Consider the following 24350-nt stretch of genomic DNA (forward strand, 5'->3'; position numbering starts at 1 on the left):
AACAAACGTCAAGGTTTATTTATTACTGTACCACAATGGCGGACTATGACAACTCTCTAGAAAAATTGTACTTGCCCAGTAGATGGTCCCAACGATTTCCACCGGATTTGATTGTGGAAAAACACACAACACTAGCTTGTCAAGGTATTGTTTCTTGTTTCGAAGCAGTGTCACAATTGGTCATGTTTCAGAGAGTGAAAAGGCCCGACGTTTAATTCCTCATGAGCTAAATATACCCTACGGACCTCTCCACAAAGAGAAAATCGATATTTTTGGAACGGACTTGAGCGATGGTAGATCCACAACGCAACAAAATCTCTTTGTGACCACTCTTAATTGTAGACGCCCCTCTCTTTGTGTTCGTCCACGGAGGCTACTGGCAAGAGCAAACCTTGACACGCGACACTTATCACTTTATTGCGACAAATCTGCACAAAAGAGGCGCAAAATCGATGTTTATTGGGTACGAGCTTTGTCCCAGCGTTCCTTTGACAAAAATTATCGAAGAGGCGGAAGTCGCAACAAAGAAATGTATCGATTACGCCAGGAAGCACAACTCAAAGTAGGTATTCATCACGAGACGAGACGGTCACAATTAAATTCTTCCAGGGGGGTTTATCTAACCGGTTATTCCGCTGGGTCTCATCTGGTGGCATCTCTTTACACAGATTTGGTTAAAGAGTTGAGTTGCGAAGATCGCGGAGTTGTCACAGCTGCAATTTTGATCGCAGGGATTTATGACCTACATGAAATACCGAAAACTTCGGTGAATGGTCCGCTCAAATTAGACGCAGAAGAAGCCGACAAGTTGAGTCCTTACAGACGAGAAATCGCGGGCGGTGTCAAGACTTCTTTTTATGTTGTCTCGGCGGAAAATGACAGCCCGGAGTTTCGGAAACAATCGAGGGAGTTTCACGAGAAGCTTGTGAGTTTGGGTGTGAAGTCAACACTGGTCGTTTGCGAAGACGTCGACCATTTTGACGTTGTTGAACGTCTGACGGACGAAGATTTTCAGTTGACAAAACTGATCCTGGATTTAGTAAAACAGTAGAGAAATGGGTTTTTTGTACTATTTTTTCTATTTTGCACCATTTGAGCCGTTTTTAAATCAAAAGTAAGAATTTTAAAATTCTGGGGAATTTTATGACAGTTGGGAAATAACAATTGAAACACTTGTCGACTTTGGGATATCGCACGGGTTGGCTGACGCTGCCAGAATCCTCTAGACTTTGGAGAGATTTTTTGACATTTCAAATAGCACCAACATGATAATCGTAAATTGTACTATCGCTTTTATAGAACCGCTTTCAGCTGTAACGACTGTGTTTTTGTGTTTTTGGTATCGTAACAGCTCTGTTACGAACACAAAATAGAAACATAATATTTATTGTATGATACATTTACATTTAATTGTTATAAAAAATACATTTCAAGGCATGCACTTATTCCTTTTTTAAAGCTGTGACGTCGTTGCATAACTCGGCGATTTGCCGCATCAAAGCGCTGCTCCTGTTGTTAAGCCCCACCGTGTCCAAGTCCTTGTTGTTTTCATTAAAATCCGCCATCTTGTTTATACTCTGAATGTACTGAAACCCAAAATTGAGGCAACAACCTCAAAAGATGTAAACTTACCTCAAGCAACACTTTCATGTTCTTGCTGCAGGCGGCGAGTTTCTCCGCAAAATCAGGACCAAAGCACGACCGCTCGACCTCCAACCCGTCCCTTTCTCGCATCAGATCCAGAACCTTCCTTTTAAAATCGGGAAAATTCATTTCGATATCGTGCATGGTCGCGCCAAGCTGGTGTGTCAAGCTGGGGTCCAGTGACGGCGCGTTTTGCGTTTGTTTGGAGGCAGCTGCGGCTATCGAGCTCCGAAGGTTTTCAATTTCTTGCCGATAGTCTTGCATCTTCTTGTGACGCTCCGCCGCAGTTAGTGTGCGTTTGGGGCCGTACGTTGGGAACAAATTAGTGTTAAAGTCGGAACAAGTCTCGATCTGTTCCAGTGGGAAATTGTCGACTTGTTGGTCGCATTTTTTCGCGTCAGAAACGCTTTTCAAGTGCTTGAACATCCTGTATAATATTCGAAACTGAAATGTCATGTATTGTGGGTTGCATACACAATCTTAATTAAATTAATTTATTACTTGTTTGTTGCTCTCGCACTCTCCATTCATAAACTTGTACTTAATCGAAGCATCACAAAATCCGTGGCAATAAATTATCTCTGCTAAGTCTTCTTTGGTGGCGCTTTCTACAAACGTGCAAAAATCTTGATCGATTTGTTTGAGGATCCACGAGACCAGAAACTCTCTGTTCACCTTGGAGAAAATATCGGTGATTTCCGGATCGTCCATGCTTTGTATTTTGGGGTATTGAAACTCTTTCAGACAATCCTTCATAAACGGGAAATAATCCATTACTGTAAAATTTCGAAATTAGCGCGTCTGCACTTGAGCGCCCCCTACGCGGAATTAACACTTTCTGTCTCGCTTCGATCCACGCGGAAAGTGCGATAGAAATAGAAATTCTACAATCCAGCCAGAGCTTTGATGTTAGCAGAAAATGGCGACAGTGATATTGGCCTTTTAATGAAATTCTGAGGCTGACGTGTTCTCAAAAAATGTTTGAAAGCGTTGAAAATGTTGTGGTAGTTTAAGGATACAGTAGTTAAGTGAATTTCACGATTCGGTGAGTGTTTTCAGTCGAAAAATCGACCATATACGTGGAGATGACGGGGTCATTGCATTACCAGTTTCCGTTCAAACAATCGCGTAATTGTTGGACTAGCTGTGAAGGGGTGACTGCAAAGAATTTTGTAAATAGTCTCGGCTTACCTGCGCCCGAAAAGTGAGGTTAAACGGACCACAACCGGCTCAAATTGATATGCAAACGCGTAACCTTCGAAAGCGTCGGTAAAAACGCGGTTTAAATGACAAGAGTGAACCAATCGGACCCTTCTGGTCGGAGAAATGTCTCAAGTTCCCAGAAATTCAAAATGAAAAACGTAACGGTTTATTCCAAATTAATCGGTTTTCATGGGTTGTAGATCTAGGAGGCTCATGGTTCTAGAACGGGCGATTTTGAAAGAACCCTCGAGCTAGAGTGCTGTGGAATGCTAATGTCATACTTGTCAATGTTTACATTTTCGCGGCAGGTAAAATTCAAACGTGACGTTTAGACAGCGACGGACTGGCCCAAATTGAGCCAGTTCCGCTGAATTGCCTCATTTGTGGTTTTTTCAGTCACAATTTGGCATAAAATCAATGAGAGGGAGTGAGAGAGAGGTATATTAGAAAGTCACCTCCAGTGACGTTCGTCGCTGTCATTGGTTCCATGTGGCTTGTCTGTGATCATAGTGATCAATGCTTATGTCATAATGGTTATTTTTGACGTTTGGGATGGACTCTTTAGATGATTTAGTAAATAAATAATGTTGTGTATTTTATTTGAATGTTTGCGAAACTTGTACATTTGACAGATGTCAGAGTAATAATGAAAGTTGTTTCTTTGTTGTTGTAGCCAAGCAATGGCTAGCCCGTCGCCTCAGAGCAGCCCGATGCCGCCGCCGCAAGCGCCGAGCCCCATGGGCCCGCCGATCCAGAGCCCGGCCCCGCCGCCGTCCCCCCACAGCCCCTACCAAGGCCCGCCCCCGATGGGCGGCCACGTGAACGGCCCCCCTCCGCATTCCATGCCCCCCAACCCCGGCCAAGGCCACCCGAACATGGTCCCCATGCAGCCGAACCACCAACACCCGATGAACCCGAACGCCCCCGGTGGCCACATGCCCCCGCAGCCGCATCCCGGCATGCCACCCCACGGGCCGCAGCCGCACCCGGGGATGCCCACGGGGCCGCACCAGCCGCCGCAGGGCCACCCCAACGGACCTCCGGGCCCGCCGCAAGGCCACCCCAACCACCAAGGCCATCCGCCGCCGCAAGGACACCACATGGGGGGACCACCCCCGCAGCAAGGCCACCCCAGCGGCCCCCCGATGCAGATGCAACCGGGGGGACCGCCCCCGCAAGGGCATCCGGCGGGACCGCATCAGCCGCACGTGGGGCCGCCCCCGCAAGGGCATCCGGGGATGCAACCCGGGGGACCCCCGCACGGGATGGGGCCGGGGCACAACATGCAACAAGGGCAGCCGTATCCGGGGCATCCTATGCCGATGGGGGGACATCCTCCACAAGGACAGGTAAAAAAGAGATAAACGTGGCGAATCTAAAGAAACAAATCGTCGGGACATTCTCCAATTAATTATTAATCCGTAAGATTTATTGCTACAAGCTGCAAATGTAATTTTTTCCAATCACCTTGACAGTGTCGTTCCAAGGCCCTTCTTTTCTATAATTATTCAATTGCACAAGAGAACAATTTCCTACTTCTCTCTTACACAATTTATTAGTACCAGTATTTTTACAATTTTTTTTCCAATAACATTACACGATTCAATCACTATCTACAACCGATGTTGGCCTTTTTGACCAACAGCGCGGCCAGCCTTTCATCATCGGCTTGTTTTTCAACAGCCAACAATTGATCCAGCAGCGGTTTCGAGGCCGCAGCTATGAAATTAGGATTCATGATGTCGAATTCTTTTCCGACTGAAAACAAACCTGTCAGTTCTGGCGCACGAAGCGCGAACAACTCACTTGTCGAATCAGCGACGGCTCCTCCAGCCTCCCTGACTATCACGACCCCAGCTGCGGCGTCCCACGGGTACAGCCCGTCGCACTGGTACGCATCCATGGAGCCGTTAGCCACGTAACACAACCCAAGAGCGGCAGACCCCATCGAACGCATCCTAGAAAATCTCGATCAAAACGAGCGAAACACAAATTATTGTTGGTACCCCTGAACCACCCCGATCAAGTGGCTGAACCTGTAGAGGTACAAGTCGCGGTATTTTTCAGCTCTCGCCAGAGATACCTCATAGTTGATGACGGTTTTCTGGATGTCTGGAACAGTCTGGATGAGAAGGGATCGATCGGTGTCGGAACCACTCACCGGACTGTTTGTTGGTGTAGATTCTTTTGCCGTTCATGTAAGCACCTTGGCCCTTGATCGCCGTGTACATCTCGTCCATGTACGGGTTGTACACAATCCCAAGAACTTGTTCTTTGTTGATGGTGAGTCCGATTGAAATGCAAGTGACTGGGAAGCCCCGTACAAAATTTGCTGTCCCATCTATGGGGTCGATGATCCAGGTGGGATCGTCCGTCAGTTCCGATATCTGGCTCTTCGCCGAAGACTCTTCCTCCCCTATGAATCTAAAATCGGCGTTAGATCGACACAGATATGCGAAATAATCACTTGTGAGTGGGATACTGCTTCTTGATTGTTTTAATCAAAATGTCTTCGACTTTTCTGTCGTAAATCGTGACCAGGTCGTATATTTCCGTTTTGATTTCGATTTCTATGTCTTTGGCTTCGACGATTACCTTTGGAACAATCGAATTAATTGTGATTCAACGATCGCAGCGTTTTACTCACTTTCCCTGCTGTCTTGACGAGTGGCAGGACGAATTCGAAATACGATTGGATTTCTTTTCCGCTCATCTTGTCGCGCGGTTCGATTCTGTGCAACGCTCAAAACAAACTGACTCCTGTCCTGATAGACAGACGCATAAGAGGCCTTGGATGTCTCAGCTACTTAACTTTCGGTTTTTTCACTAATTGTCAGTCCCCCGGACTAAGCTTGAGCAAATGGAAATACCCAATAGGCTGTTTCAGACAAGCGCTACATGAGCAAGCACCGATTTGCATAGATACGTCAGTTTAGGGGGAAATTAAATAAATACAGTCTTGTTTAGCATAGATAATGAAAGTAAAATGAATTGTTCCATATTCAAACAGTCTGAAGGACGTAAAAATGTTAATGATCGTGCGATTCTCACAACATTTTGACGAGATTATTTCCACAATTAAACCAGGTTGTGCAAATATCTCGAACACGCACATTTACATGTGTTTAATTGGACAATCCGTAAATCTCTTGTTAACTTGTCACGGTAATTTACAATGAACATGCGGCTCGACCGCAATTGGGAAATTCCGGAAGTAGAAAAACCCACGTTTGTTCGCAGAACCCGTCGTCGTCGCCGGGACCGCAAGGGCCGCCCCCGGGTCCGCCCGGACCCGGGGGACAACCCGGCCAGCCGGGACCGCAAGGGCAGGAGAATCTCAACGCCCTGCAGAGAGCGATCGACTCCATGGAGGAAAAGGGGATGCAAGAGGACCCAAGATATTCGCAGTTGTTGGCGCTGCGAGCCCGCACCAACGGGAGCAACACGATTTTTAGCCCGATGCAGATGTCGCAATTGAGGTGGGTCGGGAGTGTTGTCCTACAGGATATCAATAGGTTTTTTTCGTAGGGCTCAAATCATGGCGTACAGGTTGCTGGCCAGGAACCAACCGCTCAGCCAGCAAATGGTGAATGCGGTGCAAGGGAAGCGTCCGGATGGGACTCCGCAGTGTCCGACGCCGCCGTCGAGTCCTTTCCAGCCCCAAGGGGTGCTGGGACAACCCCAGCCTGTGAGTAGAGGGGGACCGGATTGGCGGAAGAGTCATGTGCGGTCCAGTCTCGCTCTGTTGTAGGGAATGCAGTATTGTAGTGTTGATGCATGGATTTTTGTAGCACAGAAGTTTTTATTGCGTACACCGGGTCTGGAATGTTTTGCCAGACCCGAAGAGTTTTTTTTGTTTGTTGCATAAGGAATAGTGGAGAAAATCTTGCGTAAATTATGAGCTATTGTGGTCAAGGTTTACAGAAATCTCCTGATAAGAAGCAGTCTGTGTTTTGTGTCAAGTTCAAGGAACTCAAAAATTCTGTCTACCAACATTGTCGATGAGACCACCGTATTTTGTTTTTGTTTTTTGTCGTGGTTGCTTCAAGATTAGAGATTTGCTTCGTACAGTTTTTGTTTTCCATTGCAATATCGCATTTTTATTTTATTTGCGTAGACAGATGAAATAATTACAAGTCAGCGAAACTGTCACAGTTGGATTTAAGATGAAGGTCATGTTACACTGTTGGATTCCGTTGGTTTGTGGAGTTCGTGACACATAAAACCGTCGTAATAAGAATAAACAAAAAATTGAAAGTACGAATGTATTGGAATTTTGCATTTCGATTGATTGGCGAGATTCAGTTTGAATTTATTTGAATGCAAGAATGTTTGTCTAATCGAATTTTTTTCTGAAAACTGGATTCTAAAATTATCGTTGAACGATAAAAAAAAAATGTGCGTCCTGGTTAATTACAGAAAAGTTGTTTGATGAGGTTTCAAGGTAAAGAAATTATTAAAAAAAAATTCCGTGCAAGATGCGCATCAAAAGGAACACGCGAGGATGTAAGAAAAATGAAAAAAAAAATCTTTTTTTGCGTTCAAATTTTATTAAAAATTCAATAGAATTGTCTAGAAAAACACTAAGTAGATATCAAATCGAAAGTCTTAAATTAAGAATCTTTAACGAACGTTTAAAATGTTTAATATATTTCCCAATCAATCTTGAGATTGATTTTATTGTCTTTTGTCCGCCTGGGGTCACAGCTGACCCCCCGCCCACAAGGAATCTAAATTAAATGAATGCTAAGTAATTAAATATCGATATTATCGCCAACAAGTTTTATATGACTAAAAATTGTTCAGTTTATTCTCTCTTAGGGTCCGAATAGACCCCATGTACGTTTGATGTTGTAACAGTTCTCCTTGGAATTTTTTAAATGTTTTTAATCTCATTTCGTCCCGTTTCTCGTTACGTAAATACTTCTGATAAGACTAAACTCGTTTAATGTTTTGCCTTGCTGTGAATTCAGATTAGAAGAAGCAATGCTGTGAACTCACATTATGAGACAATACCTTCAGAACATGAAGATAGTACTCTGAAGATAAATTTATGGAAGATGAAATCACATTTGAAAAATTCTTTTAATTTCTCCGGAAGATTACTGAAAGATGGAATTACATTTGAAGATATTCTCACAGTTCCAGTAATAAATCTTCAGAAGATGAAAATCAAGTCATTTAAATTTAATCTCGATTTTTGGTGCTTCACTGATGATTAAATAATTTAAGAATTTTGTTTAAAATAGTTATTTGTAGAACTAGTTATGAAAGTCATACTTTTTTTCACGAATTTGCGAGGGCGTAGCCCGAGTTAATCAAGCAAATAAGTGAAAAAAAGAGACTTTCATAACGTGTTTTTACACACTATTTTTTTTGCATATCGATGGATTTATAAAAAATTACAAAAAGAAAAATAGGTATGCTTTGACAATCGTCTCCAAGGAGATGGAATAAAATGATGCAAAAAAAGTACTGCTTTCACTACGATTTTTCGTGTAAAAAAGTACTACTTTCACTGCGATTTTGCGTGTAAAAAAGTGTCATTTTCATTACGATATGCAAAAAATTTTCCGTACATGTTCATAATAGCTATTTATGTAACAAGTCCATAATGTAATGCTTTATTGGACGACTCAAGTTTATGGACGAGCAAGCGAGGCCATAAATAGAAGAGTCCAATAAAGCATCATTATGGATGATGTGCATACAATATTTTATGTTCGACTGCATTATTTGTTCAAATTACAAAAAAATAACAGTGACATCTATGAGGTAAATGTAGAATGACAGCAGGTTTGAGACTTTATTTATTATAGTAGTATTTATTATTTGGAATAATAAATATCGGACTAGTCCGATAAAGTGGTAGTTTATGGCCTCAAAATAACGTCATAAACCATCTATATTTGTCACAGTCGAACATAAACAAATTGATGTTTCTTGTGTAAAATATTCACGATTAGGATAGAAATACGATTACCAGAAAAAGCCGAACTAATGGGGCATACGCGTAAATTGATTTGTGATTAATTTAAATAAGCAAACTCTAATACAAATATTAAAACTAACATGATAGTCCTGCAGTAGAATTATAACCAATACTTGGTCTTAATTCTGCCATTTTGTAGCAAATTAATTCTAGCATGCTAATTGACGAAACACAAGTAATTTTTGAAATTCATGTTGTAAAACACAAAAGTTGTGTTTGTCCAAAACTGCTGTAAACCTTTTCCACTTGCACTAATTGACAGTTCAGTAAGAATCAATTAGCACTGCATTCCACGTCAGACCTGATTTTGTCTTTCCCTTGTTGTTCAATTAACAATTTTACGTTGTTGAGTTTACTATTATTGCCTTTCCTTCTATGCTGTGCTTAGAGGTATGCTTGCTCACGTTCCAGTTATCGTAGTTGATTTATAATCCTAATAAAAGCCAGCATGCAGTTTGCCCACCAGTCAAAGTAGAAAACCGTCGAGCAATAATGACGACCACTTTTTTCGCATCGATAATTGATCGAAAACAATCTGGTGTTGTCAAACGAAAGTAGTGCATTTGTAGCAGTAGTACTTGTGCATGTCCTGTTTGGATAGCGAATTATTGATTTGTCCGTTGCAAATTTGCAATTACCGAATTTATAGGGCGGTCCACCCGCCAACGAAGCTAACGAACCACCAGATAGTGGCGCTTCGCAGCAACCGATGCGACCCCCGGGGCCGCCCGGGTCACAAGCGCCGCCGCCTCCGGGGCCCCCATTGCCCGTTCCACCGCAGGTAAAGGGACAAGTTGTCTTAAACCGAACGCATGGCATTCAAGCAACGGCAATAATACAAACGCGCAAGCACAACGGGAGCTGTGACGTGCAAAGAGCGGTCACAACTTCTGTCCACTGCCCGCAAGAATTTAATTGTGACGTTCAAAGCAGGTGCAGATCCAGGGGGTCAAGCCCGGGCCCCCAGGCGGCCCCCAGCAAAACGCGACGGGAATCCGTCCTGGAGGCCCCACGCAACAAAACCAAAGCGGACCGCAGCAGCAGCAAACTAGTACCAAGCAGAATCGCGTCACCACCGTCCCGAAACCGGTGGGGATCGATCCTGTCGTGATCCTGCAGGAGCGCGAAAACAGGTGGGTGCGCTGCGAAGTGTCTCCCAGAGGATGTTATCGATTGTTGTTAGGTTGGCGTCCCGGATCGCCGCCAGGATGGAACAGTTGACGGTGCTGCCGACGAACATGTCCGAGGAGTTGCGGATCCAAGCGCAGATCGAGTTGAGAGCTTTGCGGTGTCTCAACTTCCAGAGACAGTTGAGGAGCGAGATAATCGCATGCACCAGGCGCGACACCACTCTGGAGACGGCGGTCAACGTCAAGGCGTACAAAAGGACGAAACGGCAAGGTCTGCGCGAGGCCAGAGCCACCGAGAAACTGGAGAAACAACAGAAACTGGAAGCTGAGCGCAAGCGTCGCCAGAAGCACCAGGAGTTCTTGACGAGCGTGCTGCAACACGGCAAGGACTTCAAGGAGTTCCATCGCAACAACCAGGCGAAGTTGGCGCGTTTGAACAAGGCCGTCATGAACTACCACGCCAATGCCGAACGCGAACAAAAGAAAGAACAAGAGCGCATCGAGAAGGAACGTATGAGGAGGTTGATGGCGGAGGACGAGGAAGGCTACCGCAAGCTGATCGACCAGAAGAAAGACAAGCGTTTGGCGTTCTTGCTGTCGCAAACCGACGAGTACATCGCCAACCTGACGGAGATGGTGAAGCAGCACAAGCTGGAACAGAAGCGCAAGCAACAGGAAGAAGAGAAGCGCAAAAAGGTATCTGGCGGCGACAGCGCGTCGAAATTGCTTGACAGTTTTGACAGTTCCAGAAAAAGAAAAAACGACTGGGACTGGACGACGACGGTTCCCAAGGCTCGGACAGGCCCATCACGGTGGTGGAAATCGCAACTGGGAAGAAGCTCTCGGGAGAGGATGCGCCGATGCTGAGTCAGCTCCAGGATTGGTTGCAACACCACCCCGGCTGGGAGGTTGTCGATTCGGACGACGACGATTCCGACGACGACGACTCCGACAGTGAGCAGATGGAACGTGTGTTTATAAAAATTAATTGGACTCTTGCGTTACAGGCAGGAGAAAAGACGACGAGAGCAAATCGGAGGAGGACAAAGCGAAAGAGGTCATCAACAAGGCTAAAGTTGAGGATGACGAGTACCACAAGAACGCTAACGAGGAGCAGACGTACTATAGGTGGGTATTCGGACCAGTTGGGAGTTGGCGTTGCACAGAGTTGGTTGTAGCATCGCCCACACCGTCCACGAGATCGTCACCGAACAGGCGTCCATCATGGTCAACGGTAAACTTAAAGAGTACCAGACGAAAGGTTTGGAGTGGTTGGTGTCGCTCTACAATAACAATCTGAACGGGATCTTGGCCGATGAGATGGGTCTGGGTAAGACGATTCAGACCATCGCGCTGATAACTTACTTGATGGAGAAGAAAAAAGTGAACGGGCCGTACTTGATCATCGTCCCTTTGTCGTAAGTGACTTAAGTAATGTTGAGTGTCGTTTGATTGAACACCTCGAGTACAGGACGCTGTCGAATTGGGTGTTGGAGTTCGAGAAGTGGTCACCGTCGGTGGTGGTGGTGTCGTACAAGGGATCCCCCGCTGGGAGAAGAGCGATCCAGAGCCAGATGCGCTCGACCAAGTTCAACGTCCTCCTGACCACTTACGAGTACGTCATCAAGGACAAAGGAGTGCTCGCCAAGCTCCCTTGGAAGTACATGATCATCGACGAGGGTCACAGGATGAAGAACCACCACTGCAAGCTGACCCAAGTCTTGAACACTCACTACTTGGCCCCGCATCGCCTCCTCCTCACCGGCACTCCTCTCCAAAACAAGCTGCCCGAGCTGTGGGCCCTGCTCAACTTCCTCCTCCCGTCGATCTTCAAGAGCTGTTCCACGTTCGAGCAGTGGTTCAACGCGCCGTTCGCCACCACAGGAGAGAAAGTCGAATTGAACGAAGAAGAAACCATCTTGATCATCCGTCGTTTGCACAAGGTGTTGCGACCGTTCCTCCTGAGGCGGTTGAAGAAGGAGGTGGAGTCGCAGTTGCCGGACAAAGTCGAGTACATCATCAAGTGCGACATGTCGGGCTTGCAGAAGGTCCTCTACAAGTAGGTCCTCGTTGATTGTTTTGCCTCCAGGCGGTGACACGATTTGTTGCAGGCACATGCAGAGCAAAGGAGTCCTCTTGACAGACGGCTCTGAAAAGGGGAACAAGGGCAAAGGGGGGGCCAAAGCGCTAATGAACACGATCGTGCAGCTGCGGAAGTTGTGCAATCACCCTTTCATGTTCCAGAACATCGAGGAGAAGTATTGCGATCACGTGGGGATATCTGGAGGGGTCATTTCGGGGTGAGGCGCAGATCTAAAGTCTTTTTTTAAACAAATGTCAAAAGTTTGCGAGTCACTAGTTATTTGATGGTTATTACGTTGGCAACGTAAAATGTCAATTGTATTGTCAGCCATTTTGATGTGAAGGCGCTTGCGCTACCGAAGGCGCAATTACGTTTAAATTTAAAATAAAAAGTAAGAGTTTCCGAAAGCAAGGATTTGCACGGCCCCTAACACAACAAAAAAGATTAGCTGTGATTAGGGTATGTGAAGAAATGCGACAGAAAAACATTGAAAAATTAGTAAAATTACTGACATAACCTCAAATCTAATCGTGGAAGATTTTCGGTACAAGTGTTCCGGAAACGAAAGGTTTTAAAGTGGTACAGGTAATTTTGACATTAACAATTGTTTTAAAAAAGTGGACTTTATGTCAGGGGGACGTGGACTTCACTCTTGGAAATTTAAATGGCAAGAGCTGTCAACATCTCATTTGAAAGCCCCACGAATTCGCTCGCGGCAGTTTTTTTAAGCACCAGACTTACTGTCGACTTCTCAGAGAATAAATTGTGCAGTTTTCAGTTTGAGCGAGCCCCGACAAAACCTTTTGTTCAAATGATAAATTATGATTTGAATGATGTGAAAGGCGTTGCGACGCGAATTAAATTTAGATCGTTTGAATCGAGTGGGTGTCGAGTTGCAACGCGTCGACACTGACCTACATCCATTGTGCATAGCGATGTTGCAGCGATGCGAAACTGGAACTGCACTAATTAGCAATCCGCCGATAAACATATTTAATTGGCGCGAACGTCTAATTAATGCGTTCGTTAAAATTACACTAATTAATGCGCATTTGACGGATGAAATCAGGCTCGCGCGAGATGCACACTCCATTGTGATTTGAACGCGTCACGGGATTAATTAAATTTTTTGGAACTGATTTGTTGTTTGTTGATTCGCAGCCCCGACCTGTACCGCGCCTCCGGTAAATTCGAACTGTTGGATCGCATCTTGCCCAAGCTCAAGTCGACGGGACATCGCGTCTTGCTCTTCTGTCAGATGACCCAACTGATGACCATCATGGAGGACTACTTGACCTGGAGGGGTTTCGGGTATTTGCGTCTCGACGGCACCACCAAAGCGGAGGATCGCGGCGACCTGTTGAAGAAGTTCAACGCGAAGAACAGCGATTACTTTTTGTTTTTGTTGTCGACGCGTGCCGGCGGTTTGGGTTTGAATTTGCAGAGCGCCGACACCGTCATCATCTTCGATTCGGACTGGAACCCGCACCAGGTACTGTGACTGGCCACGTTCTCTGGGGGACAGGTTCTTGGAGGGTTTTTCTTTTGAAGGACTTGCAAGCGCAAGATCGCGCCCATCGCATAGGTCAACAAAACGAAGTGAGAGTGTTGAGATTGATGACCGTCAACTCGGTGGAGGAGAGAATCTTGGCGGCGGCTCGGTACAAGCTCAACATGGACGAGAAGGTCATCCAGGCCGGGATGTTCGACCAGAAGAGCACGGGCTCGGAGCGGCAGCAGTTCTTGCAGAGCATTCTGCATCAGGACGGCGACGAGGAAGAGGTGAGAGGACGTGGAGAGCGGTGCGGAGCTCATGGGGGTTTTGCAGGAGGAGAACGAGGTGCCGGACGATGAGACGGTGAACCAGATGGTGGCGAGGTCGGAAGCGGAGTTCGAGCTGTTCCAGAAGATGGATCTGGAGAGGAGGAGGGAAGAGGCCAAGCTGGGGCCGAATCGCAAACCTCGCATGATGGAGATCAGCGAGTTGCCGCACTGGTTGGTCAAAGAAGACGACGAAGTGGACCCGTGGAGTTACGACGAGACCGAATCGACGCTGGGGCGAGGGACTAGGCAAAGAAAAGAAGTGGACTACACCGACAGCTTGACCGAGAAGGAGTGGCTCAAGGCGATCGACGAAGGCGGCGACTACGACGACGAAGACGACGAGGAAGAAAAAGTGAAGAAGAGGAGAGGTCGCAAGCGGAAGAAACGAGGCGACGATTCGGACAGCGAAGTGGGGACCAGCAAGCGGCGCCGAGGACAGTCGAGCGCCGACGTCAAGCTCAAGAGACAGATGAGGAAGTTGATGAACGTGGTCACCAAGTACACCGACAGCGACGGCCGGTTGCTCAGCGAACCCTTCATGAAGCTGCCGCCGAGGAAAGACTACCCCGACTACTACGACATCATCAAGAAGCCGATCGACATCAACAAGATCCTGGGGCGCATCGAGGACGGCAAAGTGAGTACATTGAGGGGCGGGCGCGAAGCGGGACTGACCGGCGGGGTGGTTTTGCAGTACTCGGACTTCACCGATTTGGAAAGGGACTTCATGTTGCTCTGCCAGAACGCGCAGATCTACAACGAGGAGGCGTCGCTCATCCACGAAGACAGCATTGTGCTGCAGTCGGTCTTCACGAACGCCAAGCAGCGCCTCGAGTCCGGAGGCCCGGATTCGGACGACGACAAGGATGAAGATAAGTCCGACACGGAGTCGGTCAAGATGAAGATCAAACTGAAGAGCAAGAAGACGAGCGGCAGGCGGAAGAGGGCGGCGAAGAAGTACGTATCGGATGATGACGACGACGACGACGACTAGAGCGATTCCATTACGGTTAGGTTGGAATGATACTTTTAAGATTAAAGAGCGATAACGTAGCGCGTTAGTAAGTGTGAGTATGATGCTGTAATTATGTTTTTGGTATAAATTTCTACTGATCATTTGAGTTCTAATTCCCGATGGTTATTTATTTGCAGAATGTATCTAATTTTATAGATAACTAAATATTTAGTGGAATTAATTGTGCTGTAAGTAAACCAGATAGTAGGAGAGGTTGTTTCAATGCCCACCAATTTGATCCCACCCCTCTGCGCGAGTTATGCAACCAGTAATACACACGTTGCATGGCCCACTGACATGATTTTAATTATTTCTGATCGAACGGATTATTTAGAAGGGATTCTGATTTCGGCGAACTCCTGCGCGAATTCCTCCTTGGAGCTGGTCCTGAACGGCTCCTCGTCGTAGTAGTCGAAGTTGCTGGTGTCGCCGGCGTCCCTCACCTTCGGCTTGAAGGACGGTTTGACCCTCCTGCGCAGGACCTGGTCGAAGTCGACGCTCTTGAACCATTCGTGTCCCTTCACGTCTTTGGCTCCGTTTTTCAAAATTCCGTACCTGCAACGGACAGTAAAAATAATTTTTGCGCCCAGCTCGCCGCCGGATTATTTATAGGGTTGGACGTACGTCAAGTGAGAGTCATACAGGTACTTCCTGAGTGCAATTAAGCGGGCTATTTTTAGACGTTATAAGGCGAAATCGTGATGTTTTGTGGGTCGGGATAAATTTGAAGTTAGTGGCGGTTCGGCGAAAGCGACTGGACGCGTGGAGATCGGGTTTGGACAATGGACGGCATTGAGAGATGTATCTTCTAAATTTGTTTCTCGAAAGATAAACGCGGTATATTTAGGACATCCGCCCGACGAGCGATTTCGTGGTCGATCACGCGAAAACAGATTTTCTTGCGAGTTTCAACAACAGATTTCGAATTGGCGGAAAAGTTGGAAGGACCTTGAGAGGGAATTGTGGAGTTCGACTGAAATCTGGACTTTTTCAATGAAGATATTTCGAGGAGCTGTAAACAAACACATTCGTTGTCTAAGAAATGCGGTCAACTACACCGAACAATTTGGAACGCTTTGCTTTTATTGATTTTGTCTAATTTTATTGGTGGAATTATAGAATGGAATTATACCCAATCGAGAAACGACCACAATTGATGAAAAGAAAAAGATTTTAATAGTTATTTCAGATAGTGTAAAAAGTTATCCTTTATTGCACGAACGGGTTTAAAATACGACCGAGGTACGAGGGAGTATTTTAAAGGATGTGAGTGCAACAATAGTTATTTATGCAACAAGTGCAAAAAGTGAATGATTATTGCACGCGACGTGCACGTCAAGTGCAATAACAGTTTTTGCACGTGTTGCATACTACATTTTTTCTACGATCGAACAAAAAACGAGAAAAAAACAACGATAAACAACAGTTCAGTCCTGTGCGTCGTGTGTGAAAAATGCAATAAACACTCACTTTTTGCACGATCGTAGACAGACTGTTGACAGATGCGTGCAATAAAGACTTTATTGTACTAGTGCAATTAAGAGGCACTTTTTCCACAAAAAACAATGCAATGAACACTCACTTTTTGCGCAATCGTAGAAAAAATCATTTAGTGACCATCCAAGGATTTGTCCACAAATTTTCATTAATTGTGAATTTTAGAAGACAGCGTGTTACGCCTCTGACGTCTCTCTTTTAGAATTGGACGATTCGCAACGAGAGGCAGAGCCGAAGCGACAGTTGCCACGTGATTACTATATTGCTTAAATGAACCGAGTATAGAATAAAAATTTTAATCGTCTCGATAAACAAAAAAAAAATCACAAATTACATTTTTTTGCGCCGAATGATAAGAAAAAGCAGAAAACAATTTGAAATTGAGAAATTATGATATTCAATAAACATCTGAGTCAAGATATTGCTACAAGGACCGATTCATTTGCAAGTTATTTGACATTGTCAAATTTAAATAAATGAAGAATTTGAACAATCAATGGGGTAATATGAAAATAACTTGTGACTTAACAGCTACAATTTTTGCAGATGTTTTTTAAATTTACTACTTTACAGTTCTTTAATGCGGAAATTCAAGGGACAGTTACATCAGCACAAAGTTTTTATGGAATTTATGGAAGCAGTCTTGATTTTATACATATTTTTTAAAACTCACTAGTTGTGTAAGAACCAAATGAATCCAAACTAGAAAAACGTTCGTAGTTATGAAGCAATCAACAACACGTTTTAAAAGGCTGTTGTGGAAATAATTAGGAGGAAGCAGGAATAGATTTTATTCCTTTATTTAGATCTATAAAAAGATATACTTATTTTGTATTGTCTAGCCACCCTGGATTTGGCCGCCATATTGGAAAAATAGTAGTTTATTTAACGAGTTCATGTGTATTGGGTTTTTTGGCATGAGTGGGCCAGTTTAAAACGCGAGTGGAGCGTTTTCAAGGCCCACGAGTGCCAAAAAAGCCCAATTTACACACGAACGAATGATTCTTCCACTCTTTCCAGCATACCTCTGTTATTGCGAATTGTTGTGGCATTTTCCACCCGTTCTCTTAAAACTTCAATTGGGACCGAATATACCAAGTCCTTCATGTACCCCCACAAGAAGGAGTCGCACGGAAATTTTGTGGGCTTGAGGAGCACTCCCGCACGTTTCACCATACACTACACAATATCGATGTATTCACTATTCGAAAATAAACGTACCATTTCTACGAAATTTTAGCTCACATCACAGAATCAACACGTAAACACCTGCCTTTTGCAGTTGGATAAAACTAACTAAAAATGTAATTCTCTACCTCGGCCGCTGAGCGAAAAAACTTTATTCTAAAAACACAATGTTTTGCGCTGATTTTACAAAAACTATTATTTCACGGTCACTGTTTTTGGGTCAAATAAAGAGAAAATACGAGTAAATAGACAGGTCGTTAATTTATGGGATGGGAAAAAATGGTACATAACAATTTTGTTGTTCTTGACGAGATCGTTAACTGGTTAAAATTAATGTACTTATTTCTGAGACACGTTGGATAATTAGGTATTTCTGGGCGTCCAGTCTAGGTTATTTATTATTGATATAGAATTATTAAAAATATTTCGAAACGTTTAGAATGTGGTAATGAAGAAAATATATAAAGACTCATATACAGTGTGAGTCCTCCAAACTTAATTTTTTGTCTGTTTTTGTTTTTACTTACCCAAATATGGTGATTAAGATATGGCGTGCATTTTAAAAACCAGCGATGACTTTATAGTATTGTAAATATAGTAAATAAAAATAAGTAAGTACATATTTCACACTTCTTGTATTTGTGAAAATGTCATTTTTATTGCCAACATAAATTTTAAAAAATTATTTCACAGCACTACATGCCGCATGCTCTGACAGCTGTAACTCTGCAACCGATCGATTTTCAAAACAAGAGAGTCACACCATTTTCAGACAGTTTAGTCTAGTTTATTTTCGATAACTCGAGATTTTGCTGTACAGTAAACCCAAACCGAAATATTCACGAATATCCATACAAATGTCTTTTCACGTGGTTTTCCCAAAATGGCGGCCAAGACCACGATCGCTAGACCGTACAAAATTAGTATGTCTTTTCCGATGTCCAATTAAATAAAATAAAATTTATTCCAACATTTCTGTGTTCATTTACTAACATATCGTTATGCAGAAGAGTAAAAACACTTGTTTTCGCTTTCTGATCACGCTAACATAAAATATTTGTTAAAAGTGGGCAAAGCAGAATGTATCGACTTAAAAATAAAATGCATTCACGTTGTTTTGGCATAATATGAGGCCATGGAAATTTTGCATTTAATTTGGTAGTAAAGCTGTCTGTTGTGTTTTTCTAAGTTTGAGGTTATAAATAGCACCAATGTCCAGTGCACTGTTGTCAGTTTTACTAATTTGCATTTGAAGAATACTCAGACATCGCGGGAAATTCAGCAACATGGTATATTCATTTTGGTAGGTCCGAATGTCAGGCACTTTAGTGACGGAAGTCAAACATTGTGTCCAACGTTACAAAAATAAATCATGGCCTCCATTATGCCAAAACAACGTGAACTGTGGTTATATTTAATTATTTTCAAAAAGCTCTGATTCTGTTTCTTGGACGCACACAAAAATTAAAAAAAGGTTTTTAAATTATTTAAGCGTGATTTTCCTTGCATGCGCCTCGTCTGTCATCTTGCAAATTTAAATTGTCAGTTTTGGGTCGACATTCGTGTTTCGAACAGTCCAAGCCAAATAAATAATTTATTTTATTATTTTAAGCCGTTGGCAAAGAATCCGTATTTATTTAATCCAAATCGCAGTATTTCCGTTTACGACCTCTCATAACTTAAATAAACCGAATCTGCCACGTGCCGCGATTTACTAACTCGTCCTTGTTACTCCTCGTTCCTCGACATTTATTCACCTTTTCGTCCTGTCGACTTGGATAATGTTCGTGACCAGATCTCTGAGCGCCTTCGAGAAGTGCTGAGGACACGTGAACTTCCCCGCCACGATTTTCTCGTAGATCTTCATCGGGTCCTTGGCGTAGAACGGCGGATATCCTGCCGACATCTCGAAGATGAGGACTCCGATGGCCCACCAGTCCACTGATTTGTTGTATCCTTGACTGAGGATGATCTCAGGTGCTAAGTATTCAGGTGTTCCTGACAGAACAGATAAGCTATCTATTATTAATTACCGCTTCACCATTAAACCAGTCTGAGTAATGACAATCGCTGCAGACTGCTTGGCGTTTTTGCCCTCCCACTTTTAAAGAGCATTCACCTCGGGATTCATTAGGTTTATTTTTATCGCCATGCCTAGATGTGCACTTAATACATTTTTCATTTGTTGAGCCAACTCGCAACGCACCACCCAAACCGTCAAACTACTCCCAACAAAAATAACTCACTAATTCGAGTAATTTCTCAATTTTCTCAAAATAAAAAATATATACAGAAATCTCAGGTCCTAGGACCCACCCCTGCGCAACTCCCAACATTACCGTCTACTACCTACATCCTACAACAACCACTCGATTGGTCTAAGTTGAAACCAGGCTTGATCACTACAAAATGGTACCAAAAGTACCGCAAGTTCAAAATCTTGCTGGACTCACCACACAACGTGTACGTCCTCTGGTCGTCAATCTTCTTGGCGAAGCCCAAATCCGTGACCTTCAAGTACCCATCCTTATCGATCAAAATATTCTCGGGCTTCAAATCCCTGTAGACCATCCCCAAGAAGTGCAAGTACTCGAAGGCTAGAATGACCTGTGCGGCGTAAAACTTCGACAACGTCTCGTCAAACTTCTTCATGTTCCTGAGATGCGAAAACATCTCTCCGCCGTTGACGAACGGCATCACCACGAAGAGATACACATTGTCTTTGAAGAAGAAGTCCAAGTTGACGATAAAGTCGAATCTGACCGCGTCCAACACGCGGATCTCGTACATGGTGTGCGCGACTTGTTTGCTCTTGACGATGTGAAATTTGTCCATGCACTTCATCGCGTACAGTTTGTCCGATTTGGTTTTGTGCTTGACGAGGATCACCCGACCAAACGAACCTGCACCCAAGGTTTTGATCAGTTGGAAGTCCGAGATGTCGGCGTTTGGTTTGAATTCTGGTACTTTGTAACGCCCTTCGAAGTCTTTTTTGGCACGCTTTAGGAAGATGTCGTACTCTAGGTAGTGCTTGTTTAGCTTTTCTTGCTCCATCTGAGGTTATCACAAGGTTGATGGTTGCCGCTTGACAAATATCGAAAAAATACGTCAAGTTTGACACTGTCTTCGCGACAGCTTGTCCAATTCAAGAGAAAAATGTACTGCATTGATCAAACTACAACGGTACTCTTTGGAAGGTCATACGGGCCACCTGATTTGTACCCAATTGAATCTCTCTGGACCTTCAATGTAAAAAAAGCCTTAAACTTCAATTTCCACACGATGGGACAAAAGTTTTGGGGTTTTTGGACTATTGTTTATTCCCAAATGACAATTGATCTAGGGGAGTTGGCACAATACGTCTTTCTACCTCGGTACAGTCCCGACTTGGCTCCATTGGACTTTTTATGTTTCCTATACGGAAAGACTACAGAAGAAGCTTTCTGTATCTTCAAAAGCAACTCCAAGTGGTTCCTCATGTCGCGTTTTGTTTTCAGAATATGGAGGAGGTGCCCGTAATGATTGGTTCGTGTCAGCAAACGTTGATCAAATAAGGGTACTGCTTGGAAGGTCATACTGTCCACCTGATTTGTACTCAATTGAATCTCTCTGGATCTTCGATGTAAACAAAGCCTTAAACCTCAATTTCCACACGATGGGGCAAAAGTTATGCGGTTTTTGGACTATTGTTCACTCCCAAATGACAATTGATCTAGGAGAGTTGGTACAATACGTCTTTCTACCTCGGTACAGTCCCGACTTGGCTCCGTTGGACTTTTTATGTTTCCTACCATACGGAAAGACTACAGAAGAAGCTTTCTGTATCTTCAAAAGCAGCTCCAAGTGGTTCCTCATGTCGTGTTTTGTTTTCAGAATATGGAGGAAGTGTCCGTAATGATTGATTCCTGTCAGCAAACGTTGATCAAATAAGGGTACTGCTTGGAAGGTCATACTCTCATACTGTCCACCTGATTTGTACTCAATTGAATCTCTCTGGATCTTCGATGTAAACAAAGCCTTAAACCTCAATTTCCACACGATGGGACAAAAGTTTTGGGGTTTTTGGACTATTGTTCACTCCCAAATGACAATAGATCTAGGAGAGTTGGCACAATACGTCTTTCTACCTCGGTACAGTCCCGACTTGGCTCCATTGGACTTTTTATGTTTCCTACCATACGGAAAGACTACAGAAGAAGCTTTCTGTATCTTCAAAAGCAACTCCAAATGGTTCCTTGTGTTGCATTTTGCTTTCAGAATATGGAGGAAGTGCCCGTAATGATTGGTTCGTGTCAGCAAACGTTGATCAAATAAGGGTACTGCTTGGAAGGTCATACTGTCCACCTGATTTGTACTCAATTGAATCTCTCTGGATCTAGGAGAGTTGGTACATGTTTCCGCAATACCTCGGTACAGTCCCGACTTGACTCCATTGGACTTTTTGTGTTTCCTACCATACGGAAAGACTACAGAAGAAGTTTTCTGTATCTCAAAAGCAGCTCCAAGTGATTTCTCATGTCGCGTTTTGCTTTCAGAATATGGAGGAAGTGCCCGTAATGATTGGTACGTGTCAAATAAACCGAATTTATTACAACGACGCATAATCTAAAGCCGAGTCTAAATTTATATGGACTCGTTGGCCGAGTTCAAAACATCCAAATCAATTAGTGTGCACTTTTAAGAATCAAATGGAAAAATACGCTGACTAAGACGGCGACTATTCGTTCATTATTTCAACTTCAGCTCGAGTTGTTCGAAAATAAAAAATTAAACCAAAGAGGAAGATTTCCATTGGACAATGTCCAACTTGTCCGAATTTACTGCTTCCGTCTTGAAAGGGTCAATGTCTGATTCGAGTTACCTGAACTTGCACAAAGATAGATCTTGTGTAAAATTCTTGGAGTTGGCGGAAAATTTGCAAAAATGTTTTTCCAACCCCACGATGTAAAAAATATTTTCGAATCTGTCGTACTAGGACGTATCAAAATATTTTGGTCGGAGGTCGGGAAACATCTGCCTGTAATAGTTTTAAATAAAATAAATGACGTAGAAAAATTTGGCAATGGTGTGACAGTCACAGGACGTCCTGCTGGACTGAAAGAAAAGATTCCAAGATCAGCTGTTGATCAGATGGACTGGCCGAGGTGAATCAAAAGCAATGACTTGTTGATTGGTAAAATGTTGTAGCATCTGCACAAATCCTGGAAAAATTGTGCTGACTCAGTAGCAAGTTTGACGAACACATCTTTGTTTGTTTGGACACGTTAAAAATATTTTTGCAGATCACTTGGAGCGAGATTTTTGAGACGAGAAAGCCAAAATATTTGTAGTCTTTATGGCTCTCTTTCCGGCAGCTGGTGCGGTGAGTTGACGATTTCGACAATGGACCAGGCGTGGGTGGGCTAAAAATACCCCAATAAAGAAAATAAAGGATAAGGTAAACTTAGCCGTGATCCCGACGTTCTTGGCAAACGACAAAGAGAAATCGCGTCTCGGAGGGAAATTCCGTTGCCAAATTGCGCATTTATCCTAAAGGTGGAAGGCGTTTGTCCGACCCCAATGAAAGATTTTTCGCGGAATACTTTGGCGCCGCTCCAAGCCCCGTCTAAAAATACCGATTTACGTCTGCACATGGTCTAACTGCCAAAGCGAGACGCACATTTTCTTTGGGCCGTTCCTGCGACTTCCAGGTCGACGCCTGGATCAGCTGGACAAAGGGCCCAGACTGTTTATTTAACCTTGCCGGAGCAAAAATAGAGCACGACCAAGTGCGTCTCCGGTTAGAACTCCTTAAATCCCGTATTTTTCATATCCGCGCTCTATTTTTAGACCCAGGGCTGGACCGCGACGCCGAAGATTTCCACTTGGTCGAAAAATACAACGCACAATTTCGCGCCAGCTCGAAAAATCCACGGAATCGACTCAGCGAATCAAGGGCAACAGATGGTGGCCGCCAGATTCGCCAGATCTGGGTCCACTGACCGGCAAATTGAGAGAATGGGAAAATCTTCACGTGTGCTGGCCCCAATGCCTTTTTCAAGGCTTTCCAAAAATAGTTGAGGACGGAAGGATTTGAAACCTGCAGAACCATCCAAGAGATCTGACTAAAAAAAATAAAAATAAAAAAAAACGTTTGGATCTGATGAAAAAGCACCAAAAGAAAACAGCGTAGCTTGTGATGATGACGTTATAAGGGAATAACGATATGGCCAGCAACTAGTCCTGATTTGAGTCGGATTGATATGTTCAAGAATCTTTCCGGCTCACTTGATTCTGATGAAAAATAATCATAATATTTATTGTCTATAAAGTATTTCCAAACAATCAATTCACTCTTAATTATCTACAAATGGGAGTGACAGGTTCTTCCCTTCACGTGTGCTGGCCCCAATGCCTTTTTCAAGGCTTTCCAAAAATAGTTGCAGGACGGAAGGATTTGAAACCTGCAGAACCATCCAAGAAATCTGTGTTGCTTCCGACTTAAAAAAAAAGAAAAAAAAACGTTTGAATCTTTGATAAAAAAGCACCAAAAGAAAACAGCATAGCTTGTGATGATGACGTTATAAGGGAATAACGATATGACCAGCAACTAGTCCTGATTTGAGTCGGATTGATATGTCAAGAATCTTCCCGGCGCACTTGATTCTGATGAAAAATAATCATAAGAATTTATTTAGAATTTAAACAATGGTGAATTTATTGTCTATAAAGTTGAGATAATTAATTGGCAATGGTTAATTAAAATTATTTCCAAACAGAATCAATTCACTCTTA

General features: G+C 43.7%; 5 protein-coding genes across 9 annotated transcripts; 2 read left to right on the forward strand and 3 right to left on the reverse strand.

The window, feature by feature from the left end:
* Window positions 1–11: 11 nt before the first annotated feature.
* Window positions 12–1445, forward strand: LOC138136652 (kynurenine formamidase-like). Its single transcript, XM_069055919.1, has 4 exons — window positions 12–144; window positions 192–293; window positions 343–562; window positions 610–1445. The coding sequence occupies exons 1-4, from the start codon at window positions 36–38 to the stop codon at window positions 1049–1051; spliced, it is 873 nt and encodes a 290-aa protein (XP_068912020.1). The 5' UTR covers window positions 12–35; the 3' UTR covers window positions 1052–1445.
* Window positions 1371–3138, reverse strand: LOC138136651 (uncharacterized). The gene is made up of 4 exons (XM_069055918.1): window positions 2836–3138; window positions 2146–2420; window positions 1633–2088; window positions 1371–1586 (listed from the first exon to the last, which is right to left on the reverse strand). Exons 2-4 carry the CDS (start codon window positions 2416–2418, stop codon window positions 1443–1445), a joined length of 873 nt encoding a protein of 290 aa, XP_068912019.1. The 5' UTR covers window positions 2419–2420; window positions 2836–3138; the 3' UTR covers window positions 1371–1442.
* Window positions 2526–15101, forward strand: brm (ATP-dependent helicase brm). Of its 5 annotated transcripts, none has more exons than XM_069055901.1 (16): window positions 2526–2689; window positions 3521–4196; window positions 6088–6326; window positions 6376–6535; window positions 9489–9620; window positions 9770–9972; window positions 10023–10665; window positions 10713–10923; window positions 10989–11097; window positions 11148–11387; window positions 11441–12028; window positions 12081–12269; window positions 13214–13544; window positions 13604–13834; window positions 13881–14513; window positions 14571–15101. In XM_069055901.1, exons 2-16 carry the CDS (start codon window positions 3528–3530, stop codon window positions 14868–14870), a joined length of 4878 nt encoding a protein of 1625 aa, XP_068912002.1. In that variant the 5' UTR covers window positions 2526–2689; window positions 3521–3527; the 3' UTR covers window positions 14871–15101. The 5 variants fall into 5 exon arrangements, with proteins under 5 accessions (XP_068912002.1, XP_068912000.1, XP_068912001.1 ...); XM_069055899.1 differs by having other exon boundaries at window positions 2527–2689; window positions 10977–11097; XM_069055900.1 differs by having other exon boundaries at window positions 2527–2689; window positions 9773–9972; window positions 10977–11097.
* LOC138136653 (uncharacterized) lies at window positions 4384–5736 on the reverse strand. The gene is made up of 6 exons (XM_069055920.1): window positions 5495–5736; window positions 5315–5442; window positions 5009–5271; window positions 4854–4959; window positions 4654–4805; window positions 4384–4605 (listed from the first exon to the last, which is right to left on the reverse strand). Exons 1-6 carry the CDS (start codon window positions 5558–5560, stop codon window positions 4457–4459), a joined length of 864 nt encoding a protein of 287 aa, XP_068912021.1. The 5' UTR covers window positions 5561–5736; the 3' UTR covers window positions 4384–4456.
* On the reverse strand, window positions 14993–20874 carry LOC138136650 (cAMP-dependent protein kinase catalytic subunit beta-like). The gene is made up of 3 exons (XM_069055917.1): window positions 20030–20874; window positions 19334–19574; window positions 14993–15446 (listed from the first exon to the last, which is right to left on the reverse strand). Exons 1-3 carry the CDS (start codon window positions 20628–20630, stop codon window positions 15218–15220), a joined length of 1071 nt encoding a protein of 356 aa, XP_068912018.1. The 5' UTR covers window positions 20631–20874; the 3' UTR covers window positions 14993–15217.
* Between the last annotated feature and the right edge of the window lie 3476 nt (window positions 20875–24350).

Source organism: Tenebrio molitor, chromosome 8, assembly GCF_963966145.1.
Source record: "Tenebrio molitor chromosome 8, icTenMoli1.1, whole genome shotgun sequence".
Lineage (NCBI taxonomy): Eukaryota > Metazoa > Arthropoda > Insecta > Coleoptera > Tenebrionidae > Tenebrio > Tenebrio molitor.